This window comes from Pleurodeles waltl, chromosome 4_2 (assembly GCF_031143425.1).
Source record: "Pleurodeles waltl isolate 20211129_DDA chromosome 4_2, aPleWal1.hap1.20221129, whole genome shotgun sequence".
Lineage (NCBI taxonomy): Eukaryota > Metazoa > Chordata > Amphibia > Caudata > Salamandridae > Pleurodeles > Pleurodeles waltl.
The window spans coordinates 53241440-53262788 of record NC_090443.1 but is presented as its reverse complement, the minus strand read 5'-3'; the positions used below and the strand labels follow the sequence as shown (position 1 = coordinate 53262788).

Here is a 21349-nt window from a genome sequence, read left to right as displayed (position 1 = left end):
TCCCGTGGTGGACATCTGTAACCACGTAGCTAATCCTCCTACATGATCTTTGTGCTGACATGGTTCCTGAAGCCTGGATCCTTAGTAACTTCTCTGCTGCAGCTCAGCATTCAAACCCCCCGGCTGTAGTTTCAAATCCCCCTCCCTGGTTCCGGTCCACAGTGTCCCCGGAGGTTCTTTCTTCTGTACACAAGGTTACCTAGCGCTAAATATGTCTTTCTCTTTCAGTCTATCTCTTTCCTCTCTCTCCTTCCCTCTCTAGTTCTCCTCCTTCTCTCTCTTCCTCGCTCTGCTCTCCCCTCTCTCCGTGACTCCTCGGTCACCTTCCTACAGTAAGAGTGTTAACGTACCTGTCTCCTCCATGCAGCAGGTTGACAACGCCACGCTGGAGCGCCTGGAGCTGGAGCGCAAGATTGAGTCACTGAATGAAGAGATGGAGTGCTTGAGGAAATTCCACCAGCAGGTGAGGGGTGAGCACAGGGACGCTGGGGGAGTGCTGGCCCCCTCCTGTCTGGAGCCATCCGCCATTCTTCAGATTAGGGGCACGTTTTTAGTAGCATCTTGGGGAGTTCTTATTTAAACATAAAACTTGAGGATTCACTGTAACTCCTACTAACGAAAACACTACTCTGTTCAAAGCTCATGCAAACCATAGTAATGAATACTATGTCTTCCCTGGACCACATATGCATTATGACTGATTATATTCATCAGGTAAAACAGAAATCGAACTTTAAGGCTCCCTTCCTCAGGACGTTAAATGTATTATTCATCAATTGCGTCTTACCCCTTTTACTTGCTTTAAATATTTGTCCTGATATCCCCACCCTCTCACTCACACCCAGGATGAGGTTTTACAGATATTGTATGTTAGGAAGAGAATCTCGTTTGCATTAAAACGGTGGACCGCCTTAAAATGCGTTGCTGTTGGGCACACGTGACCTTGCTCCACAGCTGTAATAAGTTTACTCTCTTCTTTCAAGGCAACAAATCATATTTCATACACACGACGAAACAAATGCGGCCTTAAGAAAGTAGGTTGAGGTGCATCTAATTCAGACTTTATGTATTGAATCCGATCGCCAAAATTGTGGGCAGTACTACTGCTGCTCGTGCACAAAAATACCCTTCTCATTTTCTGGGATACATGGTCTTTCCGATCTTCTTTTTAATCTCTAGCTCCATCTTTAAGGCTACCTGACTTCCCCAAAGGCGTTTTAGGGCTACAAGGCATGGGCAAAGTGGGCAACTTCCCAGGTCCCCCACATTCGAAGAGCCTCCATGGAACTTTTGTTTCTGTCTTTTTTTCCTCTTCAGCCTCTCTCTTTCTCTCTGCTTTTTAACTCTGGCTGTATCTCACTACTGAGTGGTATTTTAAGGATTAGTGGGACCTGGGTAAGGTATATTTCAGTTAGATCCATGTTTCTGAAGCTTAAGGTATGATTCAATACTGATTTGCCGTCATGCTGCCTTGATACAGAAACCATAGCATTCTTGGGACGGGTTAAGACAGGGGTCCAGCTTGCCTCTAGGAGCTAACCCGTCAAAAGAATCCTCATTTGAGTACTCTCTCACATTCTCTCAATCTCTGTCCATCTTGCTATCAATCTACTTTTTTTTTATTTCTTCCTCTTTCTATCACATTCTGCTCCCCCCACCCCGCCCCCATTTTACCTCCTACCTATTTATCTCTTTTTCTCTTCTCCGTCTCTTTCTGACTCCACTTTCTCCCACTCTTCACTCCCTGGCTTTCTCTCTGCACCATCTCTTTGATTTTCTCTTCGCCTTTCTCATTTTCTTTTGCTCTCGCACCCTGTGCCCCAGCCCCGCTCTTATCCTCTGTATTTTGAGCTCTCTCTCACACTCTCCCCCCTTCTCTCTGTCTGCACGCTCCCCCTCTCTGTTTCTCCACCCTGCCTCGCCTCCATGATACAATATGAATGCCTCCAGCCAGCGTCCTCTGCCACGTAGGTGTACACAGTCCTTCCTTCCTCTCTACCCGCATCCCTCTCACGCACTGTCATAATCCGAGCCCCCTGGTGCTACAGAGGAGGGACTGGCCAACGGCACAGTATTCTTGCATTAGGACGGTGGTAATACAAAGAGCCAGTGTCTCGAGCCAGCCCCTCTTCTGCAGCACCCAGGGTTTCAGAGAACAGTGTAACTGTGCACGAGAGAGATACCGGAGAGGCTGAAGCTACAGCTTCTTGACTCGGGTCGCTTTTGGCTCGAGAATCCCAGAGGATCTTGGGTCGGGGCAGAGCCGGACATTTGGCTCAGGCCTTCAGTCAGTGCTTTAAATGGGCCGGTACTCTCCGGTACTGAGTACCGGCACTTTTTTATTTTGAGAGGGAGAGTACCGGTACATCTCAAGAAAAACGTAATACTTTCAATTGTAGCGTACCGGCACTTCTCAGAAACAAGCAGGTACTCTTGCACAGAGTACCTGCACTTTATTTTTTCAATTTCAAGCACTGCCTTCAGTAGCCTCTGCTCAGGAGCTACTCCTACACAATCCTGTAACTCTTTAAATAACTGATATTTTCCAATGTTCATTCGGTGTCTCATCTGACTTTGGGAGGACTTACCCGAGTCCCGTTCCCTTCCAGAATTTTTATTTGTGAAACAGTTTATTTTGGCAACATTATTTTCTTATACTGAATATTTCTTATTGATGATTTTAGGTTGACAACTAGATGAGTATAAACTCGATTTATAGCAGTGACACGCTCCTACATTCAATTAGGCCTTAATCAAACTTACTAACTTTAGGACTCCGAGAAGAATATCGATCCTCTGCTTTTTTCTTAAGAGAATTTCAAATTTAGTTTATTATTAATCCAGTTGTACTATATATATATCCCAGTTTGTCGATACATCATCCACGAAGGGTCAATGGCAGGCCACCTGTATAATTTAGCTATAACAATGCATGATCATTATATGTATAATTGACCTGTACCAGGCCGCTATGTCCTCTCTTTTGCTCATTTAAAGACCTACATATCAGGGAGCTAGGACACCCCTCTTTCCCCACTGTGTCATTTTTAGCTATCATCACTAAGCATAAGATAATAATGTCGGATGACAAAAACTAAGATTTCTAGCAGCATTCCATTCTAGATGTTAAATGTAGATAAAATATAGGCCCATATTTATACTTTTTTACGCCGCATGTGCGTAACTTTTTTAAGGCAAAAGCGGCGCAAACGTACAAAATACAATCATATTTTGTATTTGCGCCGATTTTGCGTCAAAAGATGACGCAAACGCAGCGCATAAAAAGTATAAATATGGGCCATAATTTCATAAATGTCAAAAGCAGCACTCCACTGACCTTCAGTAGGGTTACGGATGGTGGTGCCCACAGATTATGCCGCTTGAAGTGAGAAGACATGGGATCCACCCGGTTGAATCCTAGCACATTCGTGTTCATTGAGTGTAGGTTTACCCCAGTGGATGACGTTCATCTCTGGATTTGGCTAGAGCAGACGATTTGTTGATAATGATATCCATAACCCTCTTGTATCTTCACGTCCACGTCTGTCCCTGGTGTACAGGTGACATTCTAATTGTATATGATGTTAGACCTCACCTCTGACTCGCTGGATTCGTTTTACGGTCCACTGGCCAGCAGGGTTAGAGGCTCGTGTATTGAGAAGATTCATGTCTCTCTTTCCCACAGTCCGTTCTTTTTATTAACACTAAGGCCCATATTTATACTTTTTTAGCGCTAAAAAAGTAGAAATATGGGCCTAAATCCCACGCTAAATTTAAGAAACACATTAGAGGGTATTCAGTTTACAGGGTGCACTAGACAAACACTTGTTCACACAGATTGTTTCTCATTCTTCGAACCAAAAGTTGCCAAAACATAGACACGTAAAATATGTGTGATTTGCCTTTGCAGTTTACTGAGATCTTCTAATTCCTACACCCACAGATGATGCGGAATTACTAGTGTGTTATTTTCTGCTCAGAGCTCCATTAGCAGGTAGTCAGGGTGCATCTGTTGGCACATCTGTGATACCGTACATGCCTGTGAATCTAGATGTGTTTTCTACTTGCTTGTGCACATCTAAGCAATACTGTACCTGTGTGAGGCCCTTTCGGGGTGATGTATCTGATAGCTGCCGGAGCAGATTGGATAATTGTGTAATTACTGGTTCTTCTGCCTGTGACTGTGTATTTGCTGGAGCACATATCTACTGAAAGTGTACTTTCTGGTTCACCTGTGAGTGATGGAGTAAGTGCTGGTGCACATAGTTATTACGTTTTACCTGCTTGTGCAAACTGCCTGTGGTGATGTAGCTCCTGGTGCACATATCGTTGAGTGTTTACCTGTTGATGCACCTGCCTGTGATGTGTATTTGCTGATATATTATGGGTTACATTTTAGCACACCTGTGATTTATTGCCTGTCTGCTGGTGTGCATCCGTGAAATTGAGCTTATTGATATATTGATGCAGAGTGCATATGTGCTTTTCTTAAGCATGTTAGTATCTGGTGTTTCTCATGGACACCTTTATACGTGCTTAATTGTAAATACATCTAATGTTTAGCATGTTCTCCGTGTTGTCCAGGAGTTATATGACCAACGGACAACCAGTGGCAGCGAGTGGTATGAGACGAATATTGGGGCTACTGGACACCTCGATCTGACCACCGCACTCCGTGACTTCCGCAGCCAGTACGAGAACATCGCCGCGAAGATTCAGCTGGAGTCTGAGGAGTGGTACAGCTCTAAGGTATCCACCGAGCCAGTTGAAGGGCTGCAGGTTTAGGCAGTGCTGGCGTAGGGCTGAGGGCGCAGCTAAGCTAGATATGGAAGTAGAGGGTGGAAAGTAAGTTAAGGGATTGAGGTAGAGTGGATGTGGGTGTAGTATGTCCTTAATGTGTAGAAGCTACGGCCTGAGGCCCTGATGCTGCAGGTGTACATAGTGACCATAGGGTAGGGTAGGGGTAGTATGAGATATTGATGTTGGGAGAATGTGGAACTATATTCATGAGACACTGATGGGAGAAGTTAAGGCGTAGATGAAGTACGGCTCAGAGCGCTGCTTTTTTAGACAATGATGTTGAGCCATGGAAATAGAGACACTAATCGGAGTCTGCTGAACCAGGCGCTGATGGCGGGGACACCATTTATATCAAGTTTTGGCCTCACTGCTGCAGAGGAACGGAATTGAGGCGAATGCAACTACTTTAATGGCAGCTCCTGAGGTATGAACGTTTTGGGGCGTAACACCTGCCTCCAATTTCGAAGAAAGAGAGAGCTTCACTGTCTCAAGTGGATTTGAAGGTTCCTCACCTGACAAAATGCTGAGAAATTGGGTGAAATAATGGATTTTACATCTTTTTTCACAGAAATTTCTAAAAAACGAAGGCTCTGAAATGACTCTTAATATTCTTTTATTTGTATGATAAGCTTAAGACAGCTAAACTGACCTTCCTCAAGAGCATTGCACCTGCCCTATGATCATTTCAAGAAATGGTGGCAAAATATTTAATTTTTTACAGAATTTCCTTTAAAAATGGGTAAAAAGCCAAAACACAAATGTACTTTAGGAAATGTAATATTAAGTGGCCTTATGTTTACCACAGCAACAATTTATAATTTTCATATGTCTTTCCTTTTTTCCATCCTGTTCCGTCCAAGAAGATTCACCATCATATGTTATTAGTGAGATATCAAAGCATGGGCAGGGTCATATTTATCAAGGTTTTGCACCACCCTTGCACCACACAAGGGGATGCAAGGACAACGCAAAACTTGAGCTACACAAAGCCACTTTGTGTGGCCCTGAGTGGCTTGATAAATCTAGAGTAACGCAAGGCAACGCAAATCGCTGCCTTGCGTTACTCTGCAGCTGGGAGCCTTGTAAGAGGTGGAGCCCGGGAGTTCCCACGCATCTACCCATGCATTCTAACACATTCCCAGATTCATCAACATTGGTAGACCTGGGAATGCACTAGAATTGTATGCCTCCCCACCAGAGGCGCAATGAGGGGAAATATCTTTATTTTCCCCTGTTGTTTCCTCTTTCTAAGTGTGCAGCACACTCAGAAAGAGGAAAATGCCTCTGAGGATTGTTTTTGTTGTCCCTGCCTGCACAAATAAATCCTGCCTGCTAGGCAGCCAAAAGTGCGCCAGTGCTAAGAAAGGACAGGACTGTGCTGTATAATGGTAAATACAGCACATTGCTGCCCCTTCACGCAGCGCATACAGTGGCTTACTGCATTGCGTTGCATACATTTTTGATAAATATGGCCCCTAATTTATGCATCACAAGCAATTTATAACCAGAACAGCCACAAATACAAGTGATATTGGTGACACATTTTGTTATAAAATTTATTGTCATTCGTGTTAAATTGGAATTAAAAAAATAGTATTTTGTTTAATGAAAAAGCATTCCTCAACTAAAAGAGACCACAAAAATTACCAAATTATATTAATCATTTCATTTTTCATGCGAAGAAGCCATTCTGTCTCACAGCAGGAAGGTAAGAGAAAAAAAATAGCCCGGCAACGAACATGCCTAAGAAGTGGTCTCAACACGGAGCACCTCAATAGTCCCTCTTAGAACACACGTACTTTAAGTGTGTTCAGAGAGCCACTTGACCACTGCAACAGTTAATCTCCTTCCAGCAAACGTATGCCGCTGTTTCAGGCCGCAAACAATCGAGGCCCTCCTTCCTCAGGATTAAACCTTTTTTTTAGAAATTCATAATGTTGATCAGTTGCGTCCATTACATGTGATTCTCAATTCCGTACACCTCAAAGGCTAAACTACTAACCAATCTTGAAGGTGCAATCAGTAAAGGGACCTTTTTAGATACCAATGCCAAAGTGTTGATGCTTATATACCTGTGTAGGCATCCTCAAAAGTGCCTTCTGATTAAGCAAGAGAAGTTGCTTTGAAAGATGTGCAACTTTCTAGTGGTCTGTAATGCTGCCTTCAGTCGAGCAAACCAACAATTACATTTCATCTCATTATCTCATTGTGTGAGACCGGACATTCCATCATGGGTAACCACAGATGCTGGGTTCTGTGGAACACAAGGACCAGAGACGCTTCGGAAAATGTCTAAAACATAAAGCTGTAGCAAGCTTGAGTTTCTTGAGTCACTGGTTTATTCCTATCTTGTTCTTTTATTTTCCTTTGAGTTCTTTGTAGATTGTTCTTTAAGAACAATGTTGGAGCTGACAAAGAATTGACTTGTTGGAGGAAAGGTTTCTCTGTCTTGTAAGGATGGGCACTGTTGATAGAGCTGATATCCTGGAATCCTGGCAGGCTATTTTGGACAATTGGTCTCGGGTTCTTTGCGAGTTAGCTAAGCTAGATTTTTGGTCTGCTTTTTCTGTTAAGTGTCTGTGCCTCGGCCTGGCTATGCATTGTCAGCAATGGCCATCACTGAGCTAGTTCGTTCCACACTGCCGCCACACCTACACACCCAGATACATGAATCAACTACTCCTCAGAGTCTGGGAGGTCGAGGACCTCCAGTCTGCTTCTAGTCAAGGCTTTTCTCTGTGGGTTTTCACTTCACTTCCCTCCTGTAGGTATAATGTTGAAATGCCATGGCTTTGCTAAGCAGGCAAAAAGAAACATGTTATTTCAGAAGTTCAACTGCCAAGACTAGCCCATGGGGAAAATGGCAAATTCCTTAAGGGATTCTATAAATCGTTGGCTGACAGAGCTCTACATTTGCAGAGGTCAGCTCAGTATGTCATGGCTGTGATATCCCATTTGTTAGTCTTGTTGGATGTTGTGTTTCTGGGTGTCTCCAGTTTTGGAGTTTGGGTGGCTGTCAAATCTCTAGTGGTTCGGTTTCCTTGTCACTGATGTGTGACTTCGCATGCTTTGGGTGCCCGGTACTGTCCTAGCTGGTCATATGGAGTGCATATTTTGCTTTTTCTCGTCCTACACAAGTTGTTACCTTGACAAATGGTAACTTGCGCATTTGAGCCGTCTGTCGGAGTGAGAGGCCCACATACGGCAGGCTGGCTGTTTGTGATACACGTGGGGTCCAAAGGATGTTGGCCAAAGGCTTGTCTTTGCTTGCAGTGCTCTCATGAAAGGTGGATTGTAACAAGAAAGATGGACAGGGGTACTTCTGTGCTTTTCATGACACTGACTCCTGCTCTTCCTCGTCCCACTCCTTGAGTCCCTGCTGCACTGCGTAGGCGTTGCAAAAAGATATTTCCAGGTCAGAGCTCAGGGGAAAATGTTTTCAGGACAAGGGCAGTAGCTAAGATTGAGTGAAAGTTTCAAATCGCCCAACGCAATAAACACAGCGATGACGTAGTGCGTCACAATTGCAAAGACCAGTTACTCGTTAATCTGTGCACTTCCAATATGTTCGATTGCATTAATGGCGCGTATTGCCCTATGTGGGGTGTTGAAATCCTTGGGCTTAGCTAGTCATTCTCTCGGCCATTCCCTTTCTTCATGTATTTTCCAGTTTGCTGCTGCGGAGCCCAAGTCGCCCTCTCTCCGGAAGACCCTGCAGGAAGTGACCGAATATCAACTTCAGATCCAGAGCTTGAAGCGTGAGATCAACTCGCTGACAGCAGATGTGAGGATAGATCTATGTTATTTCATGGAGTAAAAATGTGTTCATCTCGAAGCCCATCTGTTACATCTAGTTCCTTTTTATCAACATTTGTTTACAGGCAATTTCTTTTTTTTATAAATCATCTTATAGGCATTTGTTAAAAAACGAGAAAAGAAAACTATGGCAGTTACACTTTGCAATGCAAGGAATCTTCTGTTTGCAGTAGATGATAGGGCAGTGAATGGGCTCAGCAGTGCATAACCTCCATTTTACTTATCTGGCCATTGTCTCTTGAGCTCCCACAAAGTTCATGCCTTTGGGCACATCGAAAACAATTCCTCTAAATCATGGGAACTCGCATACATTTCCCAGGGGCGCAAAGTATGATCTGTGTGCCCGAGGGTCGCACTGATGCCAGCATGGTCAGAGTGAGGCTTTGTGATGGGTGAGGGTGAGTTAAGGTGGGTGCTATTGATAGCTTGGGAGACTCAAATGTAAAAAGTAAGTAATTGTACTTATTTTTCCACATTTGTTGTAAAATGTCTTAAAAAATGAGTGAGTTCCTAGAGTTAAGTGATGCAGGACACCTTATGTGCTTCTTTTCTTCTACTTCAGTTAGTTTAAATAAACGCTTGCCATTCACTTAATATATTTCTGAATGTTACTGCTCGAGCAAGCAGCCCAGTGTATTTGTTCTGCTAGGGCCCACTTGTGAAGGTCAGGAGGGCCGCATGCGCCCGCGGGCTGTACTTTGAGTACCACTGCTCTAAATTGACAAAGTCCTGCCAATTTTCGGAGTGTTTCTGTGGACATACCCTTGGCCTTTATATGCGAGGCAATTTCATATAGTCAATCGATCAACCAATCAGGAATTGCAAAGCATGGCTAATCACCCTACAGGGTATCTAGGCACTTGCAGGTCCTCAGAAAGCAGTGGAAACGAGGGAAAAGCAAGGAGAAAGCAGACAAAAATGGGGAAAAAGCAAGGAGACAGCAGTGAAAACAAGGGAAGAGCAAAGAGAAGGCCCACAAAAAACAGGAAAAAATTATGGAGAAAGCAGTGAGAATGAGGAAGAAGCAAGGAGAATGCACAGAAAACAAGCATTTGCAATAGAATATGTCTCACATTTGCTCAAGTTAGAGCTATTGGCATTGTAAATCCATAACTGCACTTTTCTTGACACATAAATTGGTCAACCCTGCCTCAAAATTGAGCCCTCTGCAACATCATTCTAGTGGCCCTGCAAAAAATGAAAATATGGTAATTAATTATTAGATTTATTATATTCATGTTATTATTTTGGGGTTCCCCCCAACCTAGTGTGGGGACCCAGAGATGACCTAGACAGAAACAGCACATCGTGCCGAACGTTTTGATGGCCGTCCCATGAGTTATCTGTGGTCCCATTGTCCTGGGACCACCACACAGTGAGTTATGGGAAAAAATGTTTTGGAATGCCCCTCAAAGCATTATGGGAAGAGTTTCCGAGTGCAGCGCATATTGTAGTACCTTGACTGTAATGATCAGAACAGCCCCTAGAGGACACCACAATAAAAACAGCATTTGGAAGAAACATGGTTATGTAACCCTATAGTCAGACCCTAGAGAGCATAACCACATGAAAACAGAATGCCAGAAAAATGCAGTATAACAAGGAATGCCCTGCAAAGCATTATGGGATGAATTTCCAGAGTAAAGTGAATATTGTAGTATCGGCTTTTCCCCTGTGCAGTTTATCTAGGTACAGAAGGCCAGGGAGGGGGAGAGAGAGAGAGACAGCGAGAGAGAGGGAGGGCGAGATGGAGTGGGGGGTGGGAAGACAGAGAGAGAAAACATGATTTGCCCACAAACACACAATATGGAGCAGCCAACATTAGAACCTAGATTTCCCATCTGCAGACCTGACAAGTTAGACCACAGCTTGTCATTAATTTACAGTAGTAAAAGTAAAATGAAAAATGCCACAGCACAGTGCTGTGAACTGAGACAATGCCTGGCTGACCTCCGCACACTGAGGTGGAATGTGATGGTGGCACAGACTGCGTGTAAAATACTGGTCTGCGCTTACATGACTTCATGTGCTCAGTGAGAGAACGGGTCTTGTTACACCCCACAAGATGGAATAAAAGAGTGGGGGCAAGAGGAGTGGAGCTTTCATCTGTTAGGACTTTCACCAAGAACCAATCTGACACTTTAAAACAGAAAGTTGGCCACATATGTGGCAGAAGGGACGACAGGGCACATGTGCATTGATATCAGCAGGGAGGGGTGAAGTCATGCTGTGTGGCGCTGTGATCCACAGATTGCTAAAAGATCTGTTCACAAGGACCAGAGCGTTGAGAAGGGCCACCTGAGAAGTTCATGTCACCAGGACACAGCTCTTCAAGCCCTCGCCGTTCCCATGGAGGCCTCCTCACCCGATGTCACCATGACCCCTGATTCCGATCCAGGGCTTTCGGTGGCACCCTTATACACTGTGAACGCTGTGGGCACATCTGCTTCCACTGAGGCAACCGGACTAACGCCTGGTGGCAGCGAGTGGCAGATGAAAGGTTCAGGGCTGGTAATGGTGCCCGTGGTGACCGAGTGAGATGGCCTGCTTACCTCTAAAGGACAAACCACTACTAGGCGTTTCCAGAAAAAATATTCTTGTCAGAAGATAACTCTTTGCAAAACAATTGAATACATACGTTTCCCTCCCTTCTGATCTACTGAACTGAATCGGTACCACGATTCCCAGAATGCACTGATTTATTGACTGACAGCGCCTGCCTTTCTGGCATGGGATCATCTAGTGACCCTAGTATTGAGTGATTGGGGTACAGCTGGCACCCATGCAGAGTTTGCAAGTAACGAAGTTGACTTTATATTAAAGAGCCGAGTGGGACATCTGCATTTCCAAGCGACCTGCCTAGTTTATCAAAAGCAAGTCAAGGGTAACCTGTCCGTAGGTGTACATTTTACTGTGTGTGTTTAAAGCAATGTTACAATAACTACAGCTGTCGCATTGGGTCTAAATAAAACTGTCTCACAAAAAAGCCAATTTAGAATAATCTATAGTTAAAACCAGCCCAGGGCTTCACAGTGCTTAATTTGTAAATAAAAAGGTGCAGGTGCTCAAAGCCCTACTTTTAAACACGTGGCTGCTGCAATTAAATGTGTGAACAGGGAATACTTAGGTGGTGTAATCCTGAAGCCATCTCGGCCTGTTCAAACCATATAAAGCCACTCCCTGCCCCTTCAGCTCACTCTAGCAGCTTTCTACGTCCTCCCTTTGTGACGCTGTTTCGTTTTTCTCTTCCTCCGTCTTTCCCATATGTCTTTAGCTCGCAGCAAATGCTTAAGGCAGAAGAATAAGCCCCGGCCCTAAAAAAATAGTGCCAGTGCTCAGCACCGGAAACAACAAGCACAAATTAAGAACTGGGGCTCCATCTCTGTAAATCGTGTCTGTGAATGAATTCAACTCCCATTAGCCTGAGCTACTAAGCCCTTTTGTCAGCTCTCTCGTAAATCTCATTACACAGCTAATGATATGATTGTTTTTACAAGAACATCAAAGTTTGATGGCGAATTACAGAGAATTGCATGACTGGTCAGTAATAATTGGACGCAAATATATTTTACTTAGTCTTAGAAGTGCTTGGTAAATGAAAGTCATGTGATTTTAGGTTTCTAAAATTCACACTCGAAAGAGACGCTGATTAATTTACTTCGGAATTCTGCTCCAAGTGCTTTCACGTGCCAGAGCTGGAATGCTCAGGGAGTCGAAATGAAGAAACCAACACTTTATGGGGGTGCGAAGTTAGATATGTGCTGTCAGCCCCATACAGCCTCTCATTTGCATACAGTGCTGTCGCTAGCCTCTTTCTAAGCGCCTCAAAATGTTATCATAATGGGCAAAGGCATAGAAAAAAATCACAAGACTCGCCCAGGATCACACAACTTTGTGAAGTGGCGATGTCATATTGTCACTGATTGCTCTTGGCTCTAGGCTCATAACGTCCACCACAAGACAAGGGGCACACCCTTCAGATTCACTACGCTCATTAAAACAAGCTACAGGCTAGTCGTTTCCTAAATACACTGTTAACATAAATAAACATAAAAAAACGGGAGAAGTTAAGCACCGAGCTGGGACTCCAGTCACGGAAACCAACGCGACTTGCCTTGAACACTAAGGGGCATATTTTCAGGAAAGTGATGCATCGATCCCACCCGCCACTTTTCTTGCGTCGCCCATTCCCCACCTAATGACACCATGGAGGTCGTTAGGACAATAGCGTCAACATTTTCAATGCTATTGTGGTGCTTTGCTGCACTAGCGTCAAAAATGTTGATGCTAGTGCAACAAAGCACAGGGAGGCCCATTGATAAAAATAGGTGTGTCATTTTAATGCCTGCTCTGAGTAGGTGTTAAAAATAATGGAAAAAATGTAATTTGCTCTGCGCCATTTTTTCGGGCCTCCCTGCGTCAGAACACCACCCCACCAACAGCATAATGTGGCGCAAGGGGTTGCAAAGTGGTGCAGTACAAGCATTGTGCCACTTTGTAAATACGGTGTAGGGGAAAATCCAGCTCAGCGCCACCTTAGCGGAAAGAAAATGATGCTATGGTGGCGCAAGGTGGCTCTAGGGGCTTGTAAATAGGCGTCTAAGGCTGCAATGCCCAGACAGGAGTAGGGAGGAGGGGCCATCACACGCTGTAACAGGAGGAAGCGTGAATGTAGTGTGATGGCCAACAAAAATGTTCCCTTTGTGAAATCGCCTGGGAAGAAACTAGCACATGAAGGAGGGACATGTAGAAAAATGCACCAATAAAAAGGAAGCATTTAAGACAAGCACAACAAAGAACGAATGGCAGTAATGGGCCTGGTTAAAGCCCATAGACTGAATACAGTATGTCTTGCAGATAGCGCATTCACTCTGCCTGGGCTCGACCTAAAAACGGGGGAAAAGCAAGGAGAAGGAGACATATAGTCCAATTCCATCTATATTCTAAAATGAAACATGGAAAATAATATGGAGCCTTCGATTATTTAATGGCATAATCAAAATGAGTTATTCTGTCCTACTACAATCAGAACTGTCCATAGTTGAACTACAATTACTAGTTGTGCTAGTGCTATGAAAACTAGTTTACTAAGTCATACAGAAATGGCTGCTAAACATGTAACAGCAGCTGCTATTGCCAGCAACAGTGTTGTTACTGTCCTACTGGTACTACTAGTACTAGTATACCAAGTACTACTACTACTTAGGGGCACTGCATCTTTCATTATATTCAGTCATTACTCATATTGGTGTCCCTTTTGTGGGTCAAACTACTAGTAGTAGTGGTAGTGCACTAGGTACTACCAGCTATTGGCACAACATCTTTTATTACTCTTCATATATCACTAATACTGGTGCTCCTGTTGTAGGTGGCACTACTAGTAGTAGTGCACAAAGTGCTACTAAGTACTGGCAGTACAGTTTAATTTACTAATTAGTCATTACTACCCCCCCCTCCACACACCTTTTGCCCCATTTGGACTACTAGCTGCTGTTTTTCATTCCTGACAGTGCAATGAGGCCTGCTAACTATACCTCACTGACAGTGTCCCAACCCCTTACACACTATAGGATGAATTGGCTGCCCCACTAGCACAGGCTGGCTTACTTACTTATAAGTCCCTAGTGTATGGTACCAAGAGTACCCAGGGCATGTAAGACAGAGTGTCCAAACAGGGATACACCACTGGTTGTGCCACCCTGTGGGTGACAAAGTGCAAAATGGCTCCCAGCCTGCCACTGCAGCCTGAAAGAGCAGTTCAAACTGCTAGTTTGACTTTGCCATTTAAACAAATGGCAAAGCCCCCAGATCCCTTAGTAATATATATGTTTCCACTAAGGAAGGCCCATGTAGCCCTAAGGCAGGGATCTGTATTTTCTTAAGTGGGATATATGCTTTTAATGTGTCCTAACAGCAAAAAGTCTAAATTGTAATTTTTTGCTGTAGAAAAGGCAGTAACCCCGTCAGCTAACACAGAATTACTGGCTGAACTCTCAGTCTGGCTAACATCTAAAGGGAACTCCTAAAGTGGTTACTTCAAGGTATCAAATTAATCATGGCATTAAACCCAAGTTGAATTTAATTTCACTTTTGAGGAAAGGCAACTTTTAGAACGTTCCCATTCTGTAGCCCAGTTTGTAAGGTGGTCTTGCATAGTTTCTGGCCACCAGACAACTTCTGCCCTCCTGGGGAGTAGTGTAAACCACTCCCAGGCTCAGGAACAATAGTAGCCTGCTACAGAGGGAGGTGTCACCACCCCCTTGCAGGAAGCCTGGGTGTTGGCCCAAGAGGTGAGCTTCAAAGGCGAAACTGCCTTTGGTGAGTAAATGGCGATCACACTCCTGAAGGGTTGCCCCTTTGTTCAGATAGACCGACTAGCAAAGGGAAAAGAGAGGGGAAACCAGTAGCCAAACCAGTTTCACAGTGGACAAATAGCCCACAGGTAGCCACACCTCTAGGGTAGGCCACCAAGCTCCTACAATCCATGGAAGGGTTTAGACATCTTCAGAGTGGGCAGAATAGTGCACTCAGGGATTGCTAGATGCCACACATACACGGAAGTCATCACAGGATGGGAGGGATCCCAGTAGCCCATTGGCTAGTGACCACATCATCCCCCCAGGGCACTTTCTGGGCATAACTATGCACCTCTGGCACCCCGTGCGCCAGATCATGTGAAAATGGGGAAGGACCGAAGAAGGACTGCCGTGCTGAACCCTGAACCTAGCAAGAGTGGATCCACCAGCGGTTGGACTACACCTGCCACACCTCGGACTTGCAAAAATAAGACCATGCCTGTGGCTCCTGGCTCATTGAAAAGTCTCCCCTGAGCCCCAGACCTAAGAAGTGACTCCAAGGGTCAGTCGGTCGACCCCTTGGAACCAGCACCAGGGCCATAGAAGCCCATTCCGGCAAGTCAGTAGCCATCTTCTTCAAAGGGCCACAAACTAGTGCTGGAAGACTGAAGAGACCAATCCTGGATGGCCAACAGTTGCACCTGAGTCTGCTAGACCCAAGAGTGTCCAGATTGGCCACCAAAGAGGGATATCAACCTTCGCCAAAGGATACAGCTGAGTCTGCTATGTACGGAGATGACATTCTACTGGCTCAAACAGGGCTTTGAGAGACACTGACTCCATTGGCTAGAATTACCCACCCTAGGAATAATCATAAGGACACCACCGTCGACAGCACTGTACCAAGAGCATCTTTCAGCATCCTCAACTTCCTGCATTCCCAGCATCAGGAACACTCCATTGATGTCTTTGGCGGTTGTGATGTAAAGCGTTGAACTAGACTTAAGACTGCATTGTGGACAAGGTAACTGTCTAAATACTCCTTAGTGGCACCCCTGACCTTCTCCCTGTTGGATTGTTTCACCCCACTTGGGCTGTAGTAGCCAAACACAACTCTTTCAAACTTTTCAAAAGTTTCGAAAGGTTACACTTACCAATGCTTGTTTGTGCTTTGGACTAAAATGCTGAGATCTACGGGTTATGTGAAAATCTATATCTCCAAATCCCTCTGGTGGATTTTGCTAATCTTGGTGTCTAAAAAGTTAGAAAAATATAATATATTTTATAAATTGGTATTGGATCTCTTTTGTGCTGTGTGAATTTCTTATTTCATTGTTTGGTGCTTCCAAATGCTTTACACTAGTTCATTTGTTTAAGCCTTCCTGCTGGAAGTGACAGCTACCCAGGGTTCAGCTAAATGTTTTACTAAAGGCCTAACAGGACCAAAGACAGTTTTGTGTATGTATTACATGGTAAAGTTGCACATCCATACAGTCTAATACACCACAATTCTCACTTATAGCAATTCTAAACATCACTGATGAACAAATGCAAACAATGCAAAAACAATGCTTTTGGAGATAATCCAGATAATCCAAAAGCTTTAAACATTTTAAGCATTTGAGCTTTGCAAAGATTTTGAGGGTGGAATTCCTTCTATCTAATCCACTGCTTGGTCAGATGAAGCTAATGTTGTATTTTGAAAACAAGAATGTTGGGACAGACATCCTATACCTGATAATGGATGTATACCCCTGCTGTGGGTGCCCAGCTGTACTGATGTCTGGCTCCCTAATGCTGATTTTGTTGTCCTAGGCAAACACAGTTCAGGCATGTGCACCATGACATAGGCCTGTTTCCTGGATTGCAGTCTTGTTGGATGGGGAGGCGCTCGCAAAGCACCACCCTCACAGTGGTGAGAGGGTACTGCCTTCACCAGGGATTAGGAAGCACAAGCGCAGTGGTGGCAGAATACTGTGTAGTGATCAGTAGGAGTAAACAAGTCTTTTTAAATCTGTGTCCCTGGAGTGAGGCCCACAGACTGACTTATTTCCAAAGTTCTGCCACTGTGTGCTCAAACCATCCTTGGCCTACATCGTTTTGTTGTGAAGTGCTGCGCAGCGCATGAGTGGTGTATTTGCACTGAGTGTATGTGAGTGGTACAATACAGGTGCATGTGCCTATGTGCATGTGTGCCTATGAGTGGTACAATACATGAAGCGTATAGCGTTGTACACTGCGTGCATGTTAAATGTATGTGCTGGATGTATGTGTGACTATGAATCATAGAGTACATGAAAGACCCAGTGCTGTGCATTATGTGTAGGTTGTTTACATGCACTGGGTATATGTATGCCCACGGATGGGACAAAACTTGGAGGGCCCTGGGTTCAAATTTGGGAGATCCAGGCCTGCATGGTGAAACATGGAGAGGAGATAAAGAAATCCCCCTAGCAATATTTGTGTATTGCTGCATTCCTGTAGGTTGGGTGGGAAACACGCTGGAGAGAGGAAAACTAGGCTTTTCCTATACACTTCGAAAGGTGCTCTTTTTTCAGTGAGAGGTCACAAGGGAGAGGACTGGACACATCTCAGGAAGGAGATGGGGGCTGATAAGAAAATCATAAAGAGTAGCACTGGGGGCCTGGGCTAACCTTTTGATATATATATATCACTGTGGCTGACATTCAGGTGTGAACTTTAGTTACTTCCATGGCCTGTGTTGTGGGGCTATCAGATTGGGAGTCACTAGTGCTGTGACAGACTGCTTTCAAGAGGAAGAAGAGGGCAGAGAAGTAAGCACTTCAAAAGAAGCAGGCCCCAAACATAAACTTCAAAGACACAGACTCTAAATTACAGTTGGTGTCTGGAAATAAGCTAAAATAAGGGGTACTTAAGACCCCAAAAATAGTCATCTGCCAAGCAGCCAGACAGGTTATGTGAGGAGGGGAAGCTCTGCAATACTTCTGCCTGTGACAAGGATTGGGGGGCCAAGGCCTGCTAGTCTCCCTGCTGGGTGAGGGGACATCACTTAGGAAATCCAAGACCACCTACCATAGAGCGTGGAACATCAGTGCATGCCTGCTTGCCAAGACCAGTACGTCCTGTGGAGAAGAGGATAGCATTGGAGGGAGTAAGGTCCAGTAGGGAAGCCAGTCAAGTGGACTCCCTCTGAGAGGAGTGAGGTTATGGCTGTTGCACCGACTAAGTCATTGTCTGTGTGCAGAACAAAGTCGGCTTTCTCCGTATGCCAGAGGAGGGCTGCTGTGAATTAATCCATGTGCATCGCTGTGCTGATAGGCCTTGAGTATGTGCATAGTGGGAAAGCAGTGACCCCTTGTGCCAGGAGGGGCTGCTGTGAAAAGACTGTCATGCGGTAAAGGCCATTGCCTGTGTACAGTGGTGGGCTATGACCCCATATGCCAGGAGGGGCCACAGCCAAGGACTTCACTGTGCCGATCAGGCCAGAGCCTGTGTACTGTGAAGATAGGGTGACCCCATATGCCAGAGGGGTGACCAGGACCAGAAAGTATAGTGACCTGTTGGGAGTCATTGTCAAGAAGAATGAGGCTACTGTGGACCCTGCACACCCTCCCACGATGAGGGAATTTGCACCAGAATCTACGTGTCATCAACGCAACCCCTACCCCCGCAGGAAGCACCAGAGACATACCTGGTGAAGAGGAGTCGTTGAAAACCTGTGATCGCTGCGGAGGCACGACCATATGTTCAGAGTCTTCAGCCACTAAGTACAGCCTGCTTGGGCCACATGCAGTGAACTCACCCAAATCGACTGCTGGCACTTCCACACCTGTGGAAGGGGTATGTTTAGAACTCTGGTCATTCCGATCCTGCGAAGTGCGGGCAAGACTGATTACAGGCCAGTTGGCCCCAGGGAAATTTGCTGCATTAGAACTACAGCGGTGGAACACTTTTGACTTTAAGAATAGAGTCATAGTGGACTCCTGGGAGTCTGACAACTAGTGAGGCATACTGTAGATGTTACCAATAGTGAATGGGGAATAACCACCATCGGTAAGGCAAGGAGAAAGTGGGACAGAGAACCACCACTGAAAAAACTAGAGCCCTGACCTCAGGGGGATTGTGTAGTTGTTTATAAATGCCAGAATTTTCCTTTATGTGTTTAGTGGTAAAAGTAAAATGCTTCTCTTTTATCATAAAAGTGAGTATTTGGCTGGGCAATGATTTATTGCTGCTATTGCACGCTTTTTGAGTTGTGAGTGTGTGCTCAATCTCCTGTATCCACAACTGACCCCGAAGGAGACTTGGACTGCTAGGAACGCGCTTACCCTGAGAGTCAAGTGTAGAAGGGGTATTTGGTCCAGTTACTCAGAATCCATAGTAAGTTGTGTCCTAACATATCAGGAGTAAAAGGACTCAACCCCCACACATTTGGGCCCAGTTACCCCTGCTTACCTTGTGGCTCCCTGAAAAGGGTTCTGACTAAGAGAATGACCCCAAGAAATTCACCAACTAGCTTCAGTGTCATATTTACAGGTTGACCTCAAAATCTTAGTGTGTTAGCAGTATATGGTGTTTATGTTTTGAGAGACAGCTGCATATGTGTGAAAAGAATTGCATAGTTGCCATTAAATTGTGCAGTCCCTAGATAACTGGCCTGACTTGGTTAGGACAACATCTTGTCCAGAGACTTCAATCTGCTAGGAGAGGAAAGAACACCACTAAAACGATGAAAGAAGGCCTTGTAGACCTTCTATAGCAGATATCAAAGAATGCAGAGCCCTACAAACAACCCAAAAGCTGGCACACATAAGTTTAACAACCTACTATTCCTCATCTGCCACACACCAGGGCTACTCTCACTGACCAATACATCAGGCTTTAGTGCTGACTTCACAGGCTACTCGATGCACAGTGTCTCTCCGTTAACCGAAGCCAACTGCTTTATTTTGCTCTCTGTTACTTATGGACTGTATGCAGGTTATTCACCATCAAACAAAACAGTGACAAAACCCACCTCCAAAAAGATCTTGTCACAGTTAAACACAAAGGACCTGATTTAGATATTGGCGGAGGGGTTACTCTGTCACAACAGTGGGGTTATTTGTAGTTGTGGGACCCACACCCACATTTTGGAAAGCAGCAGAAACTCACAGCAGTAGGTGTTTCATAATATTTAGTTATTAATTATGTGTAATTAGCACACTAACTATGGGTAGCAGACTGATTATTATCATAATCTCAACAGTGATAATATTTAATAAGATCAGCATTAGAAAAACCCAATGCAGTTTGTACCGCACATTGCCAGTACCTGCAATAATTGCTCTAAACTCAATCTATGATAATATCCTCACTGGTATTACCTTGCTATCAAATGCCTGTATTATCACTGCATACGGTTATAAGGCACCCAGACCTGCAGGTGGATATCAGCTCTCTGGCATTTCCCCCAAGCAGCCAGTTTTTGTATCTGCCCTTGTCAAATTCTTAGGTCTCATTATACATTTCTGCCCAGTTATTCTCTTTGTAGAGGGGAAGGTGTGTTAATGTGGAGACTCTTGTATCTGCATCACTTTAAGGTAAAGCAAACAGAAGAAAGTGACCATTGCCCACTGCTTCTGGAAGTAAATATTGGGGATATCAGTAATAGAGAGAAGGTACTCCCATTACAAGTAGAATACCGAAAGCAGCTTACTACCAGGATTTCTGAGAAACACCTGTTGGGGCTGACCAACTTCCCACAGAAACAAGATGTGATACAGTGGGAAAACATACCAGTTAAATTCATAGACTGGCATAGTAAAATAATTAATTATCCAGCTGGAATAATGTCTAAAAGTGAAGCCAAATATTAATAGGCACAAACAGATTTGGGCTCGGGTAGATAGAAGAAAAGAAAATGTAGGTTTGATAGGGACTATATAATATTAAAAAGCCAGATAAGGAAATGGGTGAAACGCCTTAATACAAAATATGATTATTACAAGACATATTCCATCCTTCTCAGCTCTAAGTGAAAATATAAAAAATAATACATAAGAGGAAAAGGACGTAAAAGGAGAGCTGCTGGAAAAGTATACTGAAAGCTATTTAAATGAAAAACTTAAAAAACGTTGTGGCAGGTTGTGCAATAAGAATCAGGGAAGGAAAAGGGTTAATGAGGTGTGTAGTAGAAGAAAGATGTCTGAAGCATCTAAAGTTAACATATGGTGCTGGAAGTGAGGAAGAGGAAGAGAAAAGAAAGTGATGCTTTATTATAGATGAGGAAATTAGGACACATTTCTTCTTACAGAATAATAATGACACCAAACTGGCATTAAAATTAACTAGAACGGAAGGACCAGATTATTTACCCGCCATCATAATTAAAACAAATGCAGATTGGTCGGCTATTTTTTAATTTGGTGTTCCAGAAAATATTATCTACAGCCCTATTCCCAGAAAATTGGAGG

At 44.3% G+C, this 21349-nt stretch overlaps 1 protein-coding gene across 1 annotated transcript in view; it reads left to right on the top strand.

Annotated features, from left to right (window-relative positions):
* Positions 1 to 21349, top strand: part of LOC138292185 (uncharacterized) — a 186393-nt gene that overhangs the window by 112889 nt on the left and 52155 nt on the right. Inside the window, exons 3-5 of the mRNA XM_069230623.1 lie at positions 368 to 463; positions 4585 to 4749; positions 8471 to 8584. Of these exons, the coding sequence (XP_069086724.1) occupies positions 368 to 463; positions 4585 to 4749; positions 8471 to 8584 (375 nt within the window). The remainder of the gene's footprint in view (positions 1 to 367; positions 464 to 4584; positions 4750 to 8470; positions 8585 to 21349) is intronic.